The 22,827-nt window shown below is 37.5% G+C and overlaps 1 protein-coding gene across 1 annotated transcript in view; it reads right to left on the reverse strand.

The window, feature by feature from the left end:
* Positions 1-22,827, reverse strand: part of VPS13D (vacuolar protein sorting 13 homolog D) — a 303,465-nt gene that overhangs the window by 247,111 nt on the left and 33,527 nt on the right. Inside the window, 11 exon segments of the mRNA XM_037828496.1 lie at positions 1,412-1,592; positions 3,499-3,625; positions 5,270-5,360; positions 8,518-9,549; positions 12,696-12,847; positions 14,755-16,087; positions 16,090-16,970; positions 18,904-19,036; positions 20,289-20,419; positions 21,407-21,577; positions 22,025-22,100. Of these exon segments, the coding sequence (XP_037684424.1) occupies positions 1,412-1,592; positions 3,499-3,625; positions 5,270-5,360; positions 8,518-9,549; positions 12,696-12,847; positions 14,755-16,087; positions 16,090-16,970; positions 18,904-19,036; positions 20,289-20,419; positions 21,407-21,577; positions 22,025-22,100 (4,308 nt within the window).

Genomic DNA, 22,827 nt, shown 5'->3' on the forward strand with positions numbered 1-22,827 from the left:
ATAAATAGGGAAAGAACAGTTTCTTCAACAAATGATTCTGGGAAAATTGGATATCCAAATGCAAAAGAATGAAGGTAGACCCTTACCTCACTCCATATATACAAACTAACTCAAAATTAATCCAAGACTTGAATTTAAGAGATAAAACAGTAAACTCTTAGAAGAAAACATAGGGGCAAATCTTCATGATCTTAGATTTGGCAATGTTTCTTAAATATGACACCAAAAGCAGAGGCAACAAAAGGAAAAAAACAGGTAAAATGGACTTCATTAAAATTAAATCTCTTGTGCATCAAAGAATACTATCACTATCAAGAAAGTGAAAAGACAACCCACAGAATGGGAGAAATATTTGCAAATCACATTTCTGGTACAGGTTTAAAATACAGAATATACAAATGACTCTACAACTCAACAACAAAAGACAAACAACCCGATTAAAAAAATGGTCAAAGGACTTAAACAGATGTTTCTCCAAAGAAGATATGTAAATGGTCAATAAGCACATGAAAAGATGTTCAACATCATTAGTCACTAGAAATGCAAATCAAAACCACAATAAGATACCACTTCACACCTAAGATGACTACAATAAAAAAAAATTTTTTTTAAACAGAAAATAAATATTGGCAAGAATGTGGAGAAACTGGAACCCTCGTGCATTGCTGGCAGGAATGTAAAATGGCACAGCCATTATAAAAAACTTCAGCAGTTCCTCAAAAAGTTAAACACAGACCATATGACCCAGCCATTTTACTCCCAGGTATATACCCCAAAAGAATTGAAAACTGGAACTCAAACAGATATTCGTACACAAGTATTCACAGCAGCATTATATACACTACCAAAAGGTGGTAATAACCCAAGTGTCCATCAACAGATGAATGAATAATCAAAATGTGTATGTGAATACAATGGAATATTATCTGGCCATAAAAAGGAATGTAGCTCTGATACATGCTATGGCATGAATGAACCTTGAAAGCATTATGCTGAGTGAAATAAGGCAGACACAAAAAAGGACAAATATTATATGATTCCACTTATATGAAACATCTAGAATAGGCAAATTCATAGAGAAAGAAAGTAGGATTTGAGGTTACCAGGAGCTGAAATAAAGGAGAAATGGGAGTTATTGCTTAATGGATACAGACTTTGTGTTTGGGATATGAAAAATTTTGGAAATAGAGGTGACGGCCGTACAACATTGTGAATGTAATTAATGCCACCATAATGTATACTTAAAGACAATTAAAATGGAAAATTTTTATGCTATATTTATTTTACCACAATTTTATTTTAATTGCCTTTACTTGTTTCAGTGAAATTTTCCAGATTTATCTCTAGAAGCTTAAGGGTTCTATTGATCAGTCAAACTGGAAAAGCAACTTGGAGAAATCAGACTACCTACCGTCTGCCCCTCAACAGCAGCTCGCTGGCGCCCTAAGACATCCTGCAGCTGAGTGAAATGCTGAACGAAGGCCACCACCTCTGCCTGAAAGCGCTGGGTATGCACGTACTGCACAGAGGCCATCTGGAGGCTCACTCGGACATCATGTTCTCTCTGAAGCAGAGGGTCAGGCCGTCCGTATCTAGGAATAAGGACAAAATGTGACTCAGACTACAGCAAGATATAAGTTAGTATTTGAAGTAAACTTGGGTTGATTTAAGGGTTTCCCTAGAAAACAGCTTTTGAAACCCACAATCAGGTTTTACAAAGCATACTCCATTTCCAAGCTTCTGCAATACGCTGAGGACATTAAGTAAAAGTCTGGTATGACAGCCCGCGTTATAAACAAGCTGGGCAGCTCCAGGCTCGAACTCACTCTTGATTCCAGAACTCCCTCAGAGGTCACCTGTGGTTCTGACCTTTTCACCTATGCCTCTTTCCCTGCCTTTAAGGAAAAGTGATATTGCTGGACATTCTGTTCTTGGTAGGGATTATAACAATATGGCCTTGAAAGATAATAAAAATAAGGTCATGAAATAATAGGTAAAGAAAATTAAACATCAAACCAGTGTTTCTGAGGAAAACTGTCTTCTACAGGCAGAAATATATTCTCTTTTTCACTTCAGTGAAATGAAGGCCAAAGAGTTGTAGAATCCACATTCAAAGATAAATTAGAAAATGTTTACAAATGGTTTTGAATTTAATGGAGAACGGCACCATAGGAATAAATGATTATACAGGAATAGTCACCAGGGAAAGGAGCTCACATTTGCTGAATACCTCTTTTGTGCCAGGGAGAGAATTAAAATTACCTCACTTACTAAACATCTATGCCACACAAGGAATATAATAATGTAAACCAATCAACCTAAGTTCTCAATATAGTATGATATACTTTCCCTGAAAAGTCCTCAGATGTCTCTTAGACCAGTTTTTCTCACTCTTAGTGAGTGAGAATCACCTATAATCACCTTGGCACATTAAAAAAAAAAAAAAAAAGACTGAGCACCACCCTAGACCAATTAAATCAGAACCTTTGGGGGCAGAACTAGACATCTATAGTTGTTTTGTTTTATTCTAGAATATATATAAAACCTAAATTTCCCCTTTTAGCCACATTCAAATTCAGTGCTGTTAATTGCGTTCACAAAGTCATGCTACCGACTACCACCACCCATTTCCAAAACTTTTCCATCATTCCAAATAGATACTCTGCACAATTTAAGCATTAACATCTATTGTTTTTAACAGTTCCACAACAAGGTTAATAACCACCATTTTAAACTTTCTGCCTTCTGAGAGGACCATTCTTTAATAAGCATATAGGTCTAAGATGTCTTCTAAATCTAAAATGGAAAGGGTTTGTTAAGGTTTGTTAATTTTCTTGGGGTATGGTAGGGACATGTTGGAAGCAATACAGTTATTTTAGGTTATTTGTTTTTCTGATTCCTTTGTTTTGTTTTGTTTGAATTGTTTATTGTTTTTTTTTATTTTTTGATAAAGTAAAAAAAGCTATTGCATTAAAAAATTAGGTTCAATATAAAAATAATAATAAAATAAAATAAAATTGAAAGGATTCATATGTTAATACAGGAAAAAAAATACATAATGCAAATTTAACACCCGTATCATCGATAATTTCTCAGGCTGAAATCATTGCAGAACTTTTAGAGCTGTAGAGAAGCTTAGACATGATCTAACCAATCCTCTTGATATTCAGATAGAAAAACTGACAAATGAAGATTCAGTGACCTGCCTAAGGTCACACAGCAAGTTTGTGGAAAACCTGTCATGAGAGTCCAGGTCTTTTAAATTAGAATTATTTCAATCATACCCCATCTGTTTATAAAGCTTGAGTTGCCCACTTCAACACAGATCCATTCTCAGGAAATTTAACATAAAACAGGACTCCTCACAAGTAGATTTTATCAATTTTACCTAAGAAGGTAAAATTTTTCAAAACTTTTCTTCACTGTTCAGCCAAGAAGAATTTGAAGCAGCATATGATTATGACAAACTATCAAGTGAGAAAAGACTGGTATTTTTACTTAAAAGTCTGGAAGATGAGTGCTTCATCTCCACTTGTGGTGAATCGTTCTCTGTAGAACTCTCCATGAGATGTGAGGTCACTTAGAGACAGGCTCCCGATGCTGCCCTGCAAGGCCAGGTCTCCCTCTGGGGATGTTAAAATTAGAGCACATTATTACATATCTTTTTTTGTCCTACACCTTCAAGATGTCTGGAACAAAAACTCAGACTTTTCACTATTTGATCGTACTAAACACTAAAAGCAAAGTTTCACATTCCAATACACCCAGGAAATATTTTATGTAATACTTCCAATATTCTCAAGGTAGAAGTCCAGCAGGGACTGAATAAGACAGCAACATCACATGTTAACATTTAAAAGGGGTAAAAAATTAAAGGCACACCAATTTAAAGGGTAAAACATTTACAAATATAGATACAAATGTGACCCTTTCTGAGATTAGACCACCAATAAGAATTAGTGAAATACCATAAAGTCTATTAATTGTACCTGCATAGAAGAAAAAAGAAGGAGAGTATCAGAAATATGTCAGGTATTCAAGCAACACCGAGTGGATTTTAGTGTGGTTTAATAAAAAATTAAAAAGATCAAAGAGGCAGAGCCTTAGGACATGCATGTGAAACTGAACTGCCAAGCTATGTAGCTACTCTGCTATTATAAGAGTGGACTGAACAAAGATGGAGTGTCGAAACATGTACACCTAGGGTGCAAACCTAGATTGAATCATTCTTAACATTGTATGGATACAAAGAAGGAATATTCTGAACTTTTGCTTCCTCAAAACAAAGTTTATCATCCTAATTATCATTATAAATCAATTACTAAACTGTACATATTTGGCATGCTACTTCAACTCCCAACAAACTGATACATACTACTCCATGACTCTTAATGTCCTCTCAAAAATCTTAAGGGGAAGTTTAGAGTCATGTATGTCACCAGAAGCAAAGTTAGAGGTTAAAACATGGGAATGTATAACACAGTGAATCTTGTAGTGGACAACATCGATGATTAGCTGTACAAATATTAAAAAGTTACTTCAAGAACTAGAATAAATGTATGGCACTTAAAAAAAAAAAATCCAATCTCCCTAAGAAACATATCTTCTAGGAAACTTTTACAAATTTAAACAGCCATAAGATCTTCTTGATTTTACTACAGAGTCAACATTTGAGCTTTATAATCATCCCTATTTAATTATACATTCCTTAAGCAATGAATAGTTCATAAACACACTATAAATCTCTTATATTTAGAACTTGATATAGTCAATCACCTGTGATCTAGTAAGAATCTCAACCTACAAAATCCCCTTGGAATGAATGCTAGTTTTGCCATAATATCCTCCTGCCTAAAGCCATGTCACAGAAGTGAATCTACGTCCTGGTTTCCCAGAGACAGCCAGCTATATGCCTGTTTTCCAGGCATAATCATTAATAGTGTCTTCTTTCAGTCTCAGAAATAATCCAATTTGGACAAAAAAAAATTATAAGATCACCTTAAAATAGAGTTTGTTAAAAACAAAGATAGATGCCACAGCTGTGGTGGGGATAAGGGGCAGCAGAGCCAGGCATCTGCATTCCTAACAAACTACATGATTCTGATCCATAACCCAGGATTTGGGAACCACTATTGCAAATTACGGCCAGACCAAAAAATAAAATCAAGCCACTGATTCACAATTTACTTAGCACATGAGGACATTTAGCTTTGTGATCAAAATGTTCAAATTCTTACCAGATTTTGCAAGTTTGATTTTCCCCACTTACCAATCATTTCCAGATGTGCCACTAATTTGGACACATTCGCTTTAGCAAGTTCACTGGTGGTCTTATTCAGCACAAGAGAAAGTGAATGAACCTGGGAATGCAGAAGATAAAGCAAGGCAAACATTACTGAGGGAGAAAAGGATCTCATTCAAGGAAATAGCAGAACAAAATTAAGATGCAGAAAAGCTCAGGAAATTGAAAGATAAAGCTTTTAATAATACCAATTTCACTTCAGCTTTCTTAAACCAGTCAAATCATAATCTAAGGATAGAGCTGATTGAAAAAAAAAAAGGGAACTCAACTGGGTAATTAAAATCCAGGTTCTGTGGTATCTTTTCTACAGCTGCCTTGTCTTTCCTGTTAGTGAAATTTTTACATTATAGAACAATTTTTTGTGTGTGTGTTTGCATTTAATATTGCCTACTCTGTAATAGATTCATTAAGATATTTCTTAAAATAATAAAAATATAATATGATTTAGATTAATAATAATATGATTTAGAATCCTGTTTGTGCCTGCAGACAAATATTTAACAGAAGCCCCTGGTGATCAGTTGGGACTTCACTTAGAGACCATAATCAAAGATTTTCCTGACTAGAGACAACTATAAATAGAAAACACAAAAACTGTCTGACTTGGAAACAGCATCCTTTGCAATAAATACTGTATTACAGTATTGTGACTACAACTACTAAAAAGATTTATATGTCTAGAATTTGTTGAAGTGGGTCTCAATATTTTTTGTTCTGAGTACCGTCACTGGGGATAAGGCATTGGGTAAAGAGAAGGAAGGAGAGGGGAGGAGATGGGAGAGTGGATTCAAGCTTCAATTAGCACTCACTGCTTCCAAAATGGCAGAAGCCATGCCTTACCCCTTTAACTTCAGTGCCCACCGTAAAAGGGGTGCTCAGTAAATGTTTGGTGAATGACCAAGCGGGTGTGGGAAAGATGGGAGAAGAAGGAAAAATGTGTGCAGAGGTAGGCAGAATAAAAAAGAAGGGGGTTATTCTAGCTGGAGCAATGACCTTGGAGGCCACTCCAGTGCGGCAGAGGCTCCCTTGTAGAAAGCTTTCTGACAGTCCACAGCAGGAGCTCAGGCAAGATCACCACCATGGAGTGGAGGAGGGGTGGTGAGGGTAATAAACCTCTAGTCATTTAATCACCAAAACAACATATATAAATGCCTTGTTGGAGGAATCAGACTTTACCACCTGAACTCACTCTTAGCATCAACCTTCGCATCGCTAAAGGTGGGATAACCAGAGACATCCCTCTCTGCTGTGAAGCACCAGGAAGCTCTCAGTATCACCTGTAAAGTGTTCTTAGCCAAAAGGTGGAACTGAATCTGACAAAGTTTCTTGAGCTAACTTCTGTTTCTAAAAAGAGGATAGAGGAAGAAGTCAAATAGCACCACAAGGAATAGGCAAATCCAGAATGTGGGACACTATAGTACACTAATCCAATTTCTGCAACAAATCAGTTCCAAAGGGGAAAAAAATGGCAGGGGGCAGGGGGGACTGGTTTATTTTAATTAAAAGAGACTTAAGAGACATGACAGCAAACTAACGTGTAAACCTTGTCCAGATCCTTGTCAGACACCATTTTATTAAATTCTCCTCATTTTGTAGATGCAGAAACTAAGGCTCTGTAAAGTAAAGTATTCCACTGAAATGTTAAGGACCAAAGGAAAGACATGAAGTTTCTTAAACCACTCATTCCTCTAAAATCCAAGAATGTAAGAGCATTATTGAGTCAACCAGGGACTCATTATGGACTGGAGGGTATTATATAATGCCCAGGAATTCTTTTTAATTTAGTTAGATGTAACAATGCATTGTGGTTATGTGAGAAAATGCCCATATTTTCTTTAATTGCTTACTAGAGTACATGGAGATGATATGATAACTGCAATTTGCTGCTGTTCTTTTGGGGAACCAGCTACATCACCCAATGCAAAGCCCACCAGGGGCACTCCACATCCAACACCTACAGGTGCACGAGGCAGGTCATTCGAGGGACCACCAAACCAAGTTAGTTACTAACATGAAGTCCAAAAGAATGACGAAAGCCTCTCCATTCATCTTGCAAAACCCAAGGTACCAGAGACCTCAGAGTCCTGCAAGTCATTCACTGACCAAACACTGAGCAAGAGAGATAAAGCTAGTTCTCGCCCACTTCTCCCAAGAGCTTCTCTGTTTCTGGAGGAATGAAACCACTGGCAGCCAGGGAACTAAGAAAAAGGCAACCAGATAAAATGTGAGTCTCCTCCCTGACTTTTCCCCAGCATTAAGTACACGTCCACACATGTTAAGACATGTAGATGAGAACTTCAACCTCAAGGTACACTGATATAATCGGCCACTGCAGGGGATCCAGGGGCCTGGACTGGGGTCATTTACAATCGCCCTGTGCACTCCCTAATGGTCAGTAAAAGTTAACTGCTTACATATCTTACTGTTCCATCACAGAGAACAGAATAGCCTTAAATTCAAATGCTATCTTTGTGTTTTTTGGTAAACATTTACAAAATGAGCACTGAGAACAAGTTATAAGTATAGCAATGCTAAAATAATAGGAGCTACCATTCACTGAGTGCTCACTATTGTGTCATCCCGTGTGTGACGACACGGCCTTACCTACATTGTTTCACTGAATCCTCACAATCGCCCAACGGTAAGTACCATTTATCACCCCCAGCTGACTGATGAAAAAACTGAGGAAGAAAAAGGTTAAAAAATTTTCCCAAGGCTTCACAGCTATAAGGTTACAGCAAAAATGCAGGATTCTGACTTCTGAGACTTCATTCTTAACAGCTAAATGGTTGCCCTCAATGAAAGCCAATAATGTTCTGAAATTGTGAGGACATAACAAAAGCCATACTTTAAAGTAGCTACTACGCATTAGGTGTTTTGCTAAGGGCTTTACCAAAATTAGCTCATGTATTATTCCCTTAATTTCATAGATAAGAAAACAGGTTCATAGAACTAAGTAATTCCACTGAATTGTATATCCCAAAGGCAGGATAAGAAGTTACTTACACCGTTTATTTTCCTGCCACTAGATAGGATTTACATGAAAATCTTTTCTCAAATATTAATGTTCACTCTTTTATAACAGACACCCAAATGACTAGATAGCTCCCCTGCCATCAAGAGCTATTTTCCAGAGTAAATGTAAAATGCTGGCATTTAAATAAGCAACCCCAAACTTATTCTTAGAATTTACAGGAACCAAAGTGAACTGATACCTTGAGATCCAGCTTGGTGTTAACTGGATCTTGAAGTTCAGACTCTATTAAACTGTTTGATCCTAACTTCACATTTTGTAGAATGTCCTCAGATGGCACCTTCATTGCATGGTTATCCGCAGTGGAGCCAATTCCAAAAAAATCTAATATCACAACCCAGGTTTGCAGTGTGATCAGCACATCCAAGCAGTTAAAATCAACATCAATGCACCGGTTGACTTGATCGTAGCTGGACGAGAATTCTGGATGTTTCTTATCCACCAAGAAAATATTGATGTGAACCAAGGAATCATCAAACTTACTCTTCCCAGCAAATATCTTGGGTTCATCTACTGTTGGAGAAGGAGGTGGAGTCAAGGGGTAGTCCTTATCTTGGACTTCCTTTTGCTTTTTCCGGGATGCAGAAGTGGGTCTTTGATATAACTGAAAGACATTAGGAGCTTCTTCCATGTGGGAAGGGAGAGACCGAGGCATATCGGGATACTCCACATTAGACACTGAAGGACAAGACTGAGAAAGATATTCTTTTTGTGCTAAACTAGATGGCTTAGGAGCTCCCCTAGACACCATCAGGTTCTTGTATTTGGAATCTGGATTTTTCTCCAGTAAGTCTTCCATCAGCAGAGAGCGGAGGGCAATCTGAATAGACAGAGTCTGAGGATGGTCTTTACTGAATTCCACCTCAAAATCCTGAAACTTTAAGCTCACAAGACCCTGGGCCCCCAAAGTCAAATCTCCACTTAGCTGAACTTGAAGCTCTGATATACAAAAATTGGCTTGAATCTGGGTGAAGGATTTGACTTCCCTTACAGACAAGGACTTCTGAGAAGTGTTAGAAAGGCTGGAGTGGCTGAACAATCCATTCTCCTTCCTTTCAACAAAAGGTTCTCCACAAGTACTGAGGGAAGGCAGAGGAGAGTTAGGGCATGGTGAGGAGGTGGCACTGACTGGAAATTTATTCAGATCTTCACTATACACAAGATTGTCCAGCGTTTGTAAAACCTGCTCGTATACATGCTTTGCTAACACCACCTGTATTCAAAGAGAAAAATTCAGTTACTCCACTGCTGCTGCAGTCAGATGCACTGCCCATAAATTTCCAAAGTTGTTTTCAAGGGTTTCTCCACCAGAGTAAAAGTTAGTAGGTAGCAAGGTCTGCCTCTTTTGGCTCTTTTCTGTTCTTACCTCTTTCTGCTCCAGTTCTATTCACAAGACCCTCTCCTAGTACATCAAAGAATAATCTACACATTATAAATTTTCAATAAATGCTATTAACTTCGTGACTGAATCAATAAAGCCACTCTTTCTAACCCCAAAAGAATAACTGCAGAAAATGAAGGGCATATTGCCACAAATCTAATGTGGTTACACCATAGGATTGGGGTAAAAATTAGTACTACTAAACAAACAGGTAATATTTTTAAATGATAGTAATGATGATTCTTTATTACTAATGTTTCCTTTCTCCCTTTCTTTGTCCTAATTACAATTTCTTATTAAAAATATTTTTAAGAAAGCTTTTTTAATTTACTTAAGGGCAATTTTTTAACAGAAGAATTCCAATCAACAAATGTGAAAATAATGACAGAATTAGACAGTCTCCATTTTGTAACTCCTGATTAAATAATTATTCCATTAAAGTTCATCAGTGGAGTAAACCATCAGATGAATGATTAACATGGAATTTTATAATGAAGAGATCAAGCTCTTGCCACCTGAATACAATAGTCAATGTTAGCATCGCTAGGAGAGAAGCAACCAGACATGACATGCCTTCTGATTGAGAAGGAGACTAGATTAACAGAAATCTAAAAGACGTATTACCCAAACGCAGTACGTGGACCCTGTTTGGATCCTGATTCAAGTAAACCAAAAGAAAAAGACATTTTTGGTGGTTCCTCAGAAAGCTACATATACAATTACCATTTTACCCGGAAATTCCACTCCTAGGTATATACCCCAAAGAACTGAAAGCAGGAACTCAGACAAATATTTGTACGCTAATGTTCATCACAGCATTATTCACAATAGCTAAAAGGGGGAAGCAACCTAAGTGTCCATCAACAGATGAATGGATAAACAAAATGTGGTACTTCTTTTCAGCTATAAAAAGAAATGAAGTGCTAGTACATGCTACAAGGATAAACCCTGAAGACCTCATGTTGAGTGAGATAAGCCAGACACAAAGTAACAAATATTGTATGATTTTTCTTTATATGAAATACTTAGAATAAGCAAATTCATAGAGACAGAAAGCAGAATAGTGGTTACCAGGGTGGGGGGAGGGAGTAACTGTGAGTCATTGCTAAATGAGTAGCACATCAAAGAATAATCTACACACAATGTTTTCATCATGGGATGATGAAAACAGTCTGGAAATAGTTAGTGGCCAAAGTTATACAGTGAGCCCACTTAAAATGGTTAAAATGAGTTTTATGTTATGTGTATTCTGCCACAATTAACAAGTAGATTTTTTCATGGATTAAAATTTAGCCAAAATCAAGGAATTTTCACTGATTGTGTTAGGCACGATAAAAGCGCTATGTTCATATAGGGAAATGCACAGTATTTTTAGAGATATATTCTAAATGTAAAGGGGTGAAAAAGGCATGAGTCATGGAATTTTTCTTAAATATTTCACCAAAAAATTTAAAAACGAATAAAACAAATGAAGCAAAATCTTGATAACTCATGAATCTGAGCAATGGGTGCATAAGGTTCATTAGACCATTCTACTTTTGTGTATTCAAAAGTTTTTATGAGAAAAAAAGTTTTGAGACATATTTTCTTTGAAAACAACCATAATCCAATGATAACCAAAAGAATAAAAAATCAATATAATGCAATAGAATTCATATTACGTGTTAGATTTAAGGTGAAAAACCTATCTTAGTAGTCACTGCTGATGAGACAAAAGCTTTGCCTGCAAAGGGAAAGCTCCGCCCCCCAGAAACCCTCTACCAGGAGCTAGTGATGTCAACAGGTACACAAGTCCATAAGCAGCTCTCCTGGGTCACACCTGAGCTGCTGTTTGACACAGACCAGTGACCATTATTACCCAAGGCTTGGGTCCAGTGTCCAAGATTCTTTCTGTCCTCATTTTATCATTTAATGCCCTTTTCTGAACTGCCTGTGAAATCAGGAAGAATGACACTTTGACCAAAAAAGGATGGCAAATGTATGCACAAAAACACACAAATACACACACACATTACATTGCACATCTATGTATACACAAAAGAAATTCCAATCCTGGCCCATTTTATTTTGGAGAGGGCAGGACTAATTCTCCCTTGAAAGGATTGAAAGGATCTGTTAACAGCTCAGATAATCAGATTGGGCCAAGTGTGTCAAAAGGGTAATAAGAACTATATTCTCCTGGAAAAGAGAGAGAGATTTTGAAGCAATAATTTTCCATTTCTGAATGGCAATGGAACTAAGAGTCTATCTTCTTCCTCCATAAAATTCAATCCTCCTTAAAACACGAAGGAAGCTAACAAGACTGATTCCCCAGTGATAACATGACCTAATAAAAGGATTCCATGTCTACTAGAACAAGCTATAAGCAGCAATAATACGTTTGAATTTATATCATTTCCTTCCAACATAATATATACAAATAATCTTTTATATTTCCTCATAATCTCTTTTAGTGGGAGAAGAGATTGGTAACTCAAAATGCAGATGAGGAACAGAAACGAAATGACTTGCCAAGGTCACAATCAACACTGAACAAAACTTCTATTGCCCTCTGTGTTACAGAAAATGCCTTCGACATGTAATATGCACACAACAGGTGGGATCAGAGTAAAGACAGGGAGTAAATAAATGTTTCAGTAGACAGAGAGAATCCCAAAAAAAAAGGAAATGGTGCTTACACAAACAGCACAAATTGTATTAGTACGATTAATATTTTAATAGCCTAAGCTTTGCGCTGATGTGTCAATGAATGAAACCACGTGCCATGTGCAAATCTAGTATGCATGCGTCACATAAAAAGTCAATTTTAAACCTTGCCAGAACATGTACATATTCACCATTCATTGGCAAGATTCAAAATCTTTTTGTGAAACAGAAATTTCTGACCCAATGGAATTAACCATAATGAAGCTGTTTAAATATAGTCATTTTTAAAAATGATTTCAATTGCCCTGACATGAAAATAACAAGGTTTTTACCTGAACTGGATTAACGAATTTTCCTTCAATCTTCATGATGCTGGAAGTTTCCAGGTCATCTGGACTAAGAGAGAAAATCAATTCAGATTCTCTCTCTATAGGGATCTTCTCCAGTTTGAACTGAATAGTGGTGTTGTTCAAGATGTGAAAAGCTGGTATGAGAGAGAGGAAATGAGAGACTTTGAACAGTAACGTTTACTTAGACACTGCTGATTAAGTGTAGGGTACATAAAGTAGAAGCCATGGATTACTCTTCGACTGGGAGCGAGGATGGGCCTGGCACCTGGATCTGTGACTGAGTACAAACTCTTATGTCTATCCCAAGATCAAAACATATAGCAAGCATGACATGCTAAGCCCTCTGTCCTGGGGCTTGCCCCTATGAAACTTGTTACTGCAAAGGAGAGGCTAAACCTGCTTATAATTGTGCCTAAGAGTCTCCCCCGAGTGCCTCTTTGTTACTCAGATATGGCCCTCTCTCTCTCACTAAGCCACCTTAGCAGGTGATCTCACTGCCCTCCCCGCTACGTGGGACCTGACTCCCAGGGGTGTAAATCTCCCTGGCAATGCAGGATATGACTCCTGGGGATGAATCTGGACCTGGCAGCGTGGATTTGAGAACATCTTCTTGACTAAAAGAGGGATGCAAAATGAAACAAAATAAAGCTTCAGTGGCTGAGAGATTTCAAACGGAATTGAGAAGTCACTCTGGTAGATGTTCTTATGCACTATACAGATAACACTTTTTAGGTTTTAATGTATTGGAATAGCTAGAAGTAAATACCTGAAACCACCAAACTCCAACCCAGTAACCCTGACTCTTGAAGACGACTGTATAAAATGCAGATTACAAGAGGTGACAGTGTGATTGTGAAAATCTTGTGGATCCCACTCCTTATAGCCAGTGTATGGATGGATGAGTAGAAAAATGGGGGAAAAAAATGAAAGGAAAAATAGGGTGGGATGGGGGGGATGATTTGGGTGTTCTTTTTTATTTTTATTTTTTATTCTTATTCTTTCTGGTGTAAGGAAAATGTTCAAAAATAGATTGGGGTGATGAATGCATAACTATATGATGGTACCGTGAAAAGTTGATTGTACACCATGGATGACTGTATGGTATGTGAATGTACCTCAATAAAACTGAGTTTTAAAAAAAAATATAGCAAGCAACATATAAGATAAATTTACACACAAAAAAAGAAATAATATTTTCAAGACATGCACCACCTGGTGGCTTCAAAATGTGATGTGTGAACATTAATCTAGTCCATGTTCTACATTAAACTTCCCTTATCCTCCCAAGCTGGCACCTTCTAACCCAAATGGCTCTTCCTTGCCTAGTTTCCAGAGCTAAGATTTATCCCTTTTACTGGGACTAAATCAGAATCAAGCACAATACAAAGGTATAAGTGAACAAGCAGGGAATGCAATCCTTTGTTAACTACGTAATTGAATCAGAGTGAATTAACATTTGAGAACCAGAGAAGGAGAAGTTCCCAAAGCCATTCATTTCTTCACCAGTAAATAAAGCAAATCTCTAGGGTTTACCTGATTTCTGTGGATGCTGAGACTAATAGTCTGAATTATCTGGTTTTAGCTGATTAGACCCAGAATACAATAAATATAAGCATTCTTTTTTAGAATTTTGGAGTAACCCATTATAACACCAGATAACAGAATATTAATAACATAGCATCCAGACTAAATTTCATATTATATTTATGTTAACCCTTCCACTGCCTTAGGCTACAATATTTAACTACAATTTAGGAGCATGTAACAATAATCTATATTTGACCAAATTAAACAGTACCCTAACAGAATACATCCACTGAAGAATCTCATAGATAAGCACTCACCAGTTCAAAGGAGGCTACTGGAAAAAAAAAGTCTTATTTTGCCAAATACAACATTTAATGGAACAGGTTCAAAACATTTTGAATCTAGTCTAAATGAAGCATTCTGCCAAATTCTATTTTGACTTCTAAATATCAACTGCAGATAATTCTAAAAGAAAAGTTTTGTTTAAAAGACAAAAAAAAATTATGCACCTCACCTTGACCTCTATGCAAAGATTCAAAGAAATCATGTCGGGTGAAAGGAGCTTCCTCCTGACTGCTGACGCTGGCAGCCCCAGAAGGAGGGCAAAGCACCCGGCTTACTTCAGACCCAGGACCCTCTCGGCCTGCCAGTTGGGTGCAATTCAAAGAATATAGTTTAATGTCCTTGATTTCCACCTGCAGACGGTCGCTTCTGGATTCATCATCTCCTGCCACAAAATTCTGGATGAATATCTGTCCCAAGTGTCCTACTAACAACTCAGGACTCCCAGGCTTCCGAGGGATAGAAACAACCGGCGATTTGATGTTTACGTTCAAGATTAGCTTCACAGTGTCAGAATGAGATGCAGCTAGGCCAAACCCATACATTTCATTTTCATCAAAGACAAACGGTTCCCGAGACTTCCTTGGAGTTTCAAAGAGCGATACCATCTCACTGTACTCAGCAGTCTTGGTAGCTAGTACTGTGGTGACTTTGGTGGCTGCACTTTTCAGCATACTTCGAAAATTTTCTTCCAGTTCATCCATGGATAATGTCAATTCCTTCAAAAATTTAGCAGAATGGTTATAATGCAAGGAAGCCATCTTGAGGCTGAGAAAACACTCCTGTTTAGATTTCTCAACAAACGTGAAACTCAACGCTTCAGTGAGGGCTGCATCTTCCATTCTGACAAATACAGATTCAAAGTAGCCAATATCACTGATGATATTTTCATAGCCTTGGGAATTCCCGATGCTGACTACATACTGATTCTTAACATTCTCTTGTGTCAAATCCATAAGCTGCAAACAGCCAAGAGAACCATTCACATCAAATATGCTTCCCACTGAGACATTAACTTTGGTGCCACCTATACTTGCAGTTGCAATTTTTCTGCCATATTTCTCTCCATTTGCCATTCCCACTGTCCGGAGGAGCAGTAAGTTAAGTCTATGGATTTCCACGGCAACCTCAGTGTTTTGTTCATATGTAGATTGGTAAGTTCCTTGTTCACTAAAGCTCTTTTCAAAATCAGTCATTAAAGGCTGAGGGCTCAAATCATCTTTTTCCTTGGGGAAGGATTTTTGAAGAAAACCAATCAATTCCACAATTGTCTCTGGATTTAGGATAATATCCAAATTATTCACCTGTAATGATATCACCTGAAGAGTGCTGTCTAAATTCATCGATGGGCACTCTGAACTCACAAATTGATATTCCAATTTAATGAGGGACTCTTGTTCTTTGTTAAGAATTTTGTCAAGTGAAACATTAGCAGTTGATCGCTCATTCAGTGTAGCTGCATCAGTTAAATGGGTCACACTGGGTCCAGAGACAGGAGATGGGCCCCCCTGCTATCCCGGAGGCTTCCTGTTGGAATATCAAAACTCAAGTTCTTGTGTGAAGCCATCAAAAGGTCAAAATCAGCACCGTATGTCTGCATGGTGTCCACCAGGAGTAAACCATGAACAGTGAGAGAGACTTCGGCATCGTAAGGCCTCTTCACAAAATGTGCATTGGTACCAAATACCTTGAGCACCGAAATGTACCGGCCATTGCTCTCAACACCGAGCTGCATACAGTTAACTTTAAATTCAGCAAGGAGGAGCTGTGACTCTACCAGGACCTCCCGGGTATGCTGCTCCAACATCACAACGCTCTGGGTTAAATTCATTACTGAGTCTTGCAAACTTCCCCGCTGTCCTCCTCGAGGAAAAATCCTCTCTTTAACCTGAGTGTCAGAAGTCTTCATTTCTGAGGTGGTCAAGAGAGCGAAGCAATTCTTTAGAGCAGATATTTTATCTTCATTGACGTGGATTTTTAAGTCTGGAAGGTTGCCTGAGAGCACAGCTCCTGGGTATTTGGGATCTGAAGTATAAATCAATCGACGTTCTAACTGTAGGTGAACATTGAATTTCTCTACAACATGGGTTGGTCCCACATCGATATCCTGGACATGCTTCCAATTGTCTTTCACTCTTCCAACCATAATCTGGAGGTCCATAAATGACAGGGAGTACCTCTCATACATCTTTGTGCTCATTAAATGTGCTTGCAGCTGTTCTTCACTGAATTCGACTCCAGCAAATGGAGGTGTTTTCTCTCCATTACTGCTGCTTGTCTCAGGAGGTGGGGTATTAGGAGGTGTGGCCAGAGGGGTCTTGTATTCATCATCACTAAATTGCGTCTCTTCAGATGTTGACCCTTCCCTGCTTTTCCTCTTGGAGTCATCTACAGATAAAAAAGTGAAGATTCTAAATAAACACCTGTTCTTTCCTTCCTCTTTCTTTTAATGTAATAATTAAGAAAAGTAGAGTATCAATTGGCCCCAACTTCTGAAAAATGGATGAGAACTCTAAGCATAATATTCTGCATCTACCATTTATTCCGTGTGAATTTATTAATTTGAAAATCAAAACACAAAGAGTAAAATTATATAAACATGAAAAAAGTTGGACATGAGCACATCCAAATGCAGAAAGCACCAACGCTGCTCAAAACTGCTTCCCACCATCGGAGCTGCGCTGCCATAGCCACTAGCACCAACCCTCCTCACAGCCCTCTCTATACTTATCTTACTTGTTTCTTTATGTTCTCCTTTTTGTGTCTATGTGTTCATCTTGTTTTCCCCACTAGAATGTTCCAAGTGTACAGAGGTCTCATCTATCTTACTCAACACATTATCCTGGTGCGGAGGTCAGTGCTTGGCAAGCAGTGACAGGTCGATGTTTTGTGTTCTAGCTTGAGTCCACATTCCTATCTCCCCTCTTGCACAGTTGTGTAACTGTGCTGAGACAACTACAAATACATACCTCTGGGTTCTGTCACCTATGCCTCTATCACATGTTTATGTTTTATAAATGCAAGTAGGTGCTCTCCGTAGTTTTGTGAATCATTTATTCAGGTCTAATTCCCTTTTAACATTCCCCTTGGTACAAAACTTTTCCATTCCTGCTCATGTCTTCTACCCTCTTCTCCCCTTTCGGGTTTTTTCAGTGAAGTAAGATAAATTGAGATTATTTGATAAGCTTCCTCAATTTCTTTTATTTCATGAATCCTCTCCTTCCCTTCTGTCTCAACGTAATCAATGAATACTTTTTGGGTCCAACAACAGTAATGAAATTATCATCCAGGAGTCTCTTTTTTATATACGCCACTAGTAACAAATAGATTAAATCTCTATCCCTGAAATTAAGTGCTGGGAAATAATAGTTATTAAAATATAAAATGTTACATAAGAACTACAAATTAAAAACCAAAATAACCTACCACATTACACACATTAAGGTGGCTATAATAAAAAAGATAGACAATAACAAGTGTTGGAGAAGCTGAGGAGAAATTGGAACCCTCATATATTATTGGTGGGACTGTAAAACGGTGCAGCCACTTTGAAAAACAGTTTGGAAGTTCCTCAAAGTGTTAAACATAAAGTTACCATATGACCCAGCAATTTCACTCCTAGGTATACACTCAACTGAACTCAACTGAAAACATGCCTACAAAATCCTATAAACAAATGTTCATAGTAGCATTATTTGTGATAGCCACAGAATGGAAACAACCCAAAAGTCCATCAACTGATGAAAAGATAAACAAAATATGATCTATTCATTAGTAGATCATACCCATGAAATTATTCAGCCATAAAAAAGAATGAAGGTCTGAAAAGTGCTACAACATGGAAAAGCCTTGAAACGGTTATGCTAAATGAAAGAAGCCAGACACAAAAGGCCACATATTGTTTGATTCCTTTTATGGGAAATGTCCAAAATAGGCAAATCCATAGAGACAAAAAATAGGTTAGTGGTTGCCAAGGGCTGGGAGAAGATGGTAGGGAGAGCAAATGCTAATGGGTATGGGGTTCTTCGTGGGTTGATAAAAATGCTGTGGTGACAGCTGCCCAACTCTTTCAATATACAACTCTTTGAATATAAACAACTCTTTCAGTTGTTTATATTCAGTATAAACAACTGAATTGTATACTTTACGAGAGTGAACATTATGAGTGTGAATTATATCTCAATAAAGCTATTATTAAAAAATAACAAATGAACTTTGGAATCTAAAGGCATGTTACAAAAACTTTTTTTTAAGCTTTACCCATTTACACATAGATTGATCTACCAACATATGATTTCATTACTTCATGTTCACACTATACCTTGGGTATTTGTCAATAACATTCTTCCTAGATCCACAACAACTAACACAGGATTCTTGAATTTGAAATCATCAGGAAATATCACCTGAGGGGCAGAAATATCTAGTCGCACAGTCCATCGTTTACTCTCCTCCTGTAAAAATAAAATAAAATAAAATTACACAATTTTTAACTTTAACTGCTGAAAGTGAAAGCTTTATCAGTGGGCTAAAGGCTTTCTGAAAGCTACAGCTAGGGTTATGGAATGATTTAACAGTTTATGGTTTTAGAGTAAGAAGTTAAAATGAAAGCAGATTCAAATGCTTAAGTATTAAAGACATTATCATGGGCAAATATCTGAGGTGGGGAGAAAAAATTAACAAATTACTGATTTGAGGGATTGTTTGCACTTTGAGTGTGATGATCCACGGTTGAAGAGTTTGTTTCTAATTTACTCAGTTTAACACTTTATAGTATTGCAGAAATTATGAAATTCAAATAAACTTGTAGAAATCCTAATATTTTTATTTATTCTTTAGTAAACAGGAATTGTCATGCCAAAACATCTTGGTAAAAAACATAAGCTTTGATATTTGAAATATAAGTAACATACGTTTTCCCTGCAACCAAAATTAGCCTAAAAGCTCATTTATTCAATATACTATCAAAAAGAAACCTTTTCTTTGGTTTCAACAAGGGGATACTAATAATTATTGCCATTTGTGTTGGAACACCCATAATGACAAAACAGACAAACGAAAAACCAAACAAAAACAAAAACAAAAAAACCTGAACTAATTTTCCATCCCATATACACACCCCTAAACATTTTCATCTGAAAATTTCTGCCATCCCTTACACTTACAACTGGCTTGGCACTGTCAAAAAAAACGCCACACTATTTCAAAGTGCTCCATCTACCACTCTGTCTCAGCAGTGCACCTCCAGGCCACACTGTTGGAAACGGTGCCTCAGTGGACTCAGATGTTTCTTGATTCTCCCTGTCTTTAGCATCTGCACGTCAGCTGGTCACTTAGCATGGTAAAGTGACCATCAGACCCTAAAAGAAAAACTAGGGCATCTTTACACTTAAGTGAAAAGGGAAGCTCTCAAGTGAAATATCAAATCTAGAAAATGGTACAATGACAAGTCTTGAAATTGTTCCAGGATTGGTAAAAGGAAGAAACATGATCTAGTCTTAGACATTCATTTTTATTAATTAAACCCTGATTGTAAAAGATAGGAGATTTTACTTTTTGTTAGCTAATAAGGATTTCATTTTCAGTTTACTTAATCAGTATAATTGATATATGCAAGCCTATCTGCAGTAGGTAAAGCACCTGACAAAAAGAATGCCTGCCCCTTCACCAACGCCCCACAAGGAGTGTTTATGTATGCCCACTTACAATAAAATCACCCACTAGCAAACGATCAAGAGTCTGTCGGATTTCTGCCTTGGTCTGCATCTTCAGTTTGTTGTACTGCCTTCGGGCAGCTTCAGCCACTCTCAACTCAAGTTCAGACTGATAACCAAAACCTGAAAGATTGGGAAAAATCAGGAGAGTCAGAGTTTTCAAAAGTGGAAGAAAGCACTACAACATCTACTCTCAACAAGAATTTCTACTAAATTCTGTTAACAATAGTTCCTTGCTCCAACATGACCCAGCATTATACAGGGTAAGAGGAATGAGGCAAGGAGGGATAGGGGACAGCTACGGAGGAAAGGAGGTACATGAGGGAAGGGTACATTAGCTAAGGGAATTTCTTGAATCATTTTCTGAAAGATTCCAAACTGTTACATTTCAAGTTTCTCAAAATGCAAAGATGTTACACTGAAAGTGAAAATGGAATTTAGAAGAAAATGCCTTCTATTTTCTATCAGTGGCAGAGCAAGGAAGCCAAAACAGTTATGGCAACTGTTTACATGAAAAGACAGACAAAAACTGGACCAAGAACTAAAATGGCTTCATTGTTATATAGAAGGAAAAGGGGAGTACATTTAGGAAAGTACTATTGTTCTCTCAATTCCCCTGTCAAAAAAGTGCTTCCTGCACCCACTGTCTCAAATATTTTGGAGGGAACAAAGGGAGGTATATGGAAATAAATGAATATATTCAGAACCTTGCAGCATTTAATACTGCAGCAGGCAAGTAAAACAAACCATTGATTCTGCATTCTGGAAGGAAACTCTTAAACCTTCCTCCTAAGCTCACTGGTTTGAAATACCTTGGATGGCCAAGGAAACCACTACACTGATGGAGTGGGAAGTATTCTTAAATGTATGCTAAAGGGAGGCAAAGGAAGACAGAATACTCAAGGACATTGATTTCCCTAGGAAAGTGGCTGTCAGAGGACATATTCCTTGGTTTACTAACCAATGAAACTACCTCCACTTCCTCCGCAGACCTTTCCTACCACACCAAGTCACTCTTGTAATGTCATGGCCCATGACCAGAATACTAGAAATAACAAAAAAGATTAAAATTAAAAAGTAACATAAGATAAAACAAACAAAAAAGTTAACCTGAGGTATGAACCTTTCCCTTGTAGAAAAAGTCTGCCACTTTCTTAATAGCCTGGGGATTATATATAATGTTCAAGGGTCTTGTGCTGACGTTTAGCCGCCTCTCAAAATGGCTGTGCACTGGGTTTCTCTCATACAGCATCTCAAAAACAGGGTCATCTGGATCGGCAGCTAAGGGGAAAAACAGGACAAAGAAAATGGAGCACAGCAAAAATGATCTTTTCTTCATAAACCTGTAAAAGATTTGTGGACAAAAGACCTTTTCTATTTTCTAATTAGTTCACATTTATGGCACATCTTACACAATAAAGAGCCTAACAGGGATTAATTCTTTTATTTTCAACAGAAATTCTGAAAACTGGGTTGTTGTAATTGCTTGCATTATGGAAACCAAAGACCCAAAGGCCCTGTGAATTGAGCACTTGCCCCAGTCACACCCAGGCTAACAGTCAACTAGGACAGCAGCAGACTGCCTCCAAGCCAAAGACGGATCCTACAGAACCACTGTGCTCAAAAGGGGAGACACCCTTCCATACTGATCACAGACAACTGATCCATAACAATAACATTTTTAAGGATTATTTTTAAAGATTATTTTAAGAACATATGACAAATTACCGGGGTAATGATCACTTCTTTCTGAAGATGTTGTTTGGAGACCAAAAGACTGAGAGACTCTGCCAACTTCTTTATGCTATTAAATACACACAAAATGTATATTTGTCAAAGGGAGAGACGATAATTTACTATACACACCCACCTTCACATTTTACCCTTTTACCATCATTCTCACTTAGCACCAACGAAGCAAACCACACTTCCCACCTGACACCTGAGTACTTGCAGGCTGATTGCGCTCTAGTTTTGCTCTTTTTTTCCCAATCTAGTAAAAACCACATCTTTTCTTGTGCATTGGCAGTATGCTACTATGCACTTGGCACTTTAAATGAATGATTGCTAAATGAATATTAAACATGGATGGCTTTTCAAATTTTCAAATTTTAACTGTGCTTCCTCGCCCTCTCCATAATCTTTCCCCTGCAAAAGTAATGGACAGACTTGTCTTTTATAACTGACACTTTAGCCAGTTATTTTGCAGGGCATTCCTCAGTTTGGGTATGTCTGATGTTTTCTCGTTATTAGATTGAAGTCATGGTTTGGGGCAAGAATTATGTGTCTAATTACTGGTGACACTTGATTGCTTGGATAAAGTGGTGTCTGCTTGAAAAAAAAAAAGGTAATGGACCGAGTAGACGGCTACATAGTAAACTAATATGACCCAGTTTTGCCAATTTTGTAAGATAAGATCAAAAATCTTAGAATTAATAAATTATATTATAAATTAAAAATTATATATACACAAAAACTTAAGATACTTCTCTTGGAACTCTGGAAAGAAAGGACTTCCTATCAGGGGCTAA

This window comes from Choloepus didactylus, chromosome 2 (genome assembly GCF_015220235.1).
Source record: "Choloepus didactylus isolate mChoDid1 chromosome 2, mChoDid1.pri, whole genome shotgun sequence".
In the NCBI taxonomy this organism is placed as follows: domain Eukaryota; kingdom Metazoa; phylum Chordata; class Mammalia; order Pilosa; family Megalonychidae; genus Choloepus; species Choloepus didactylus.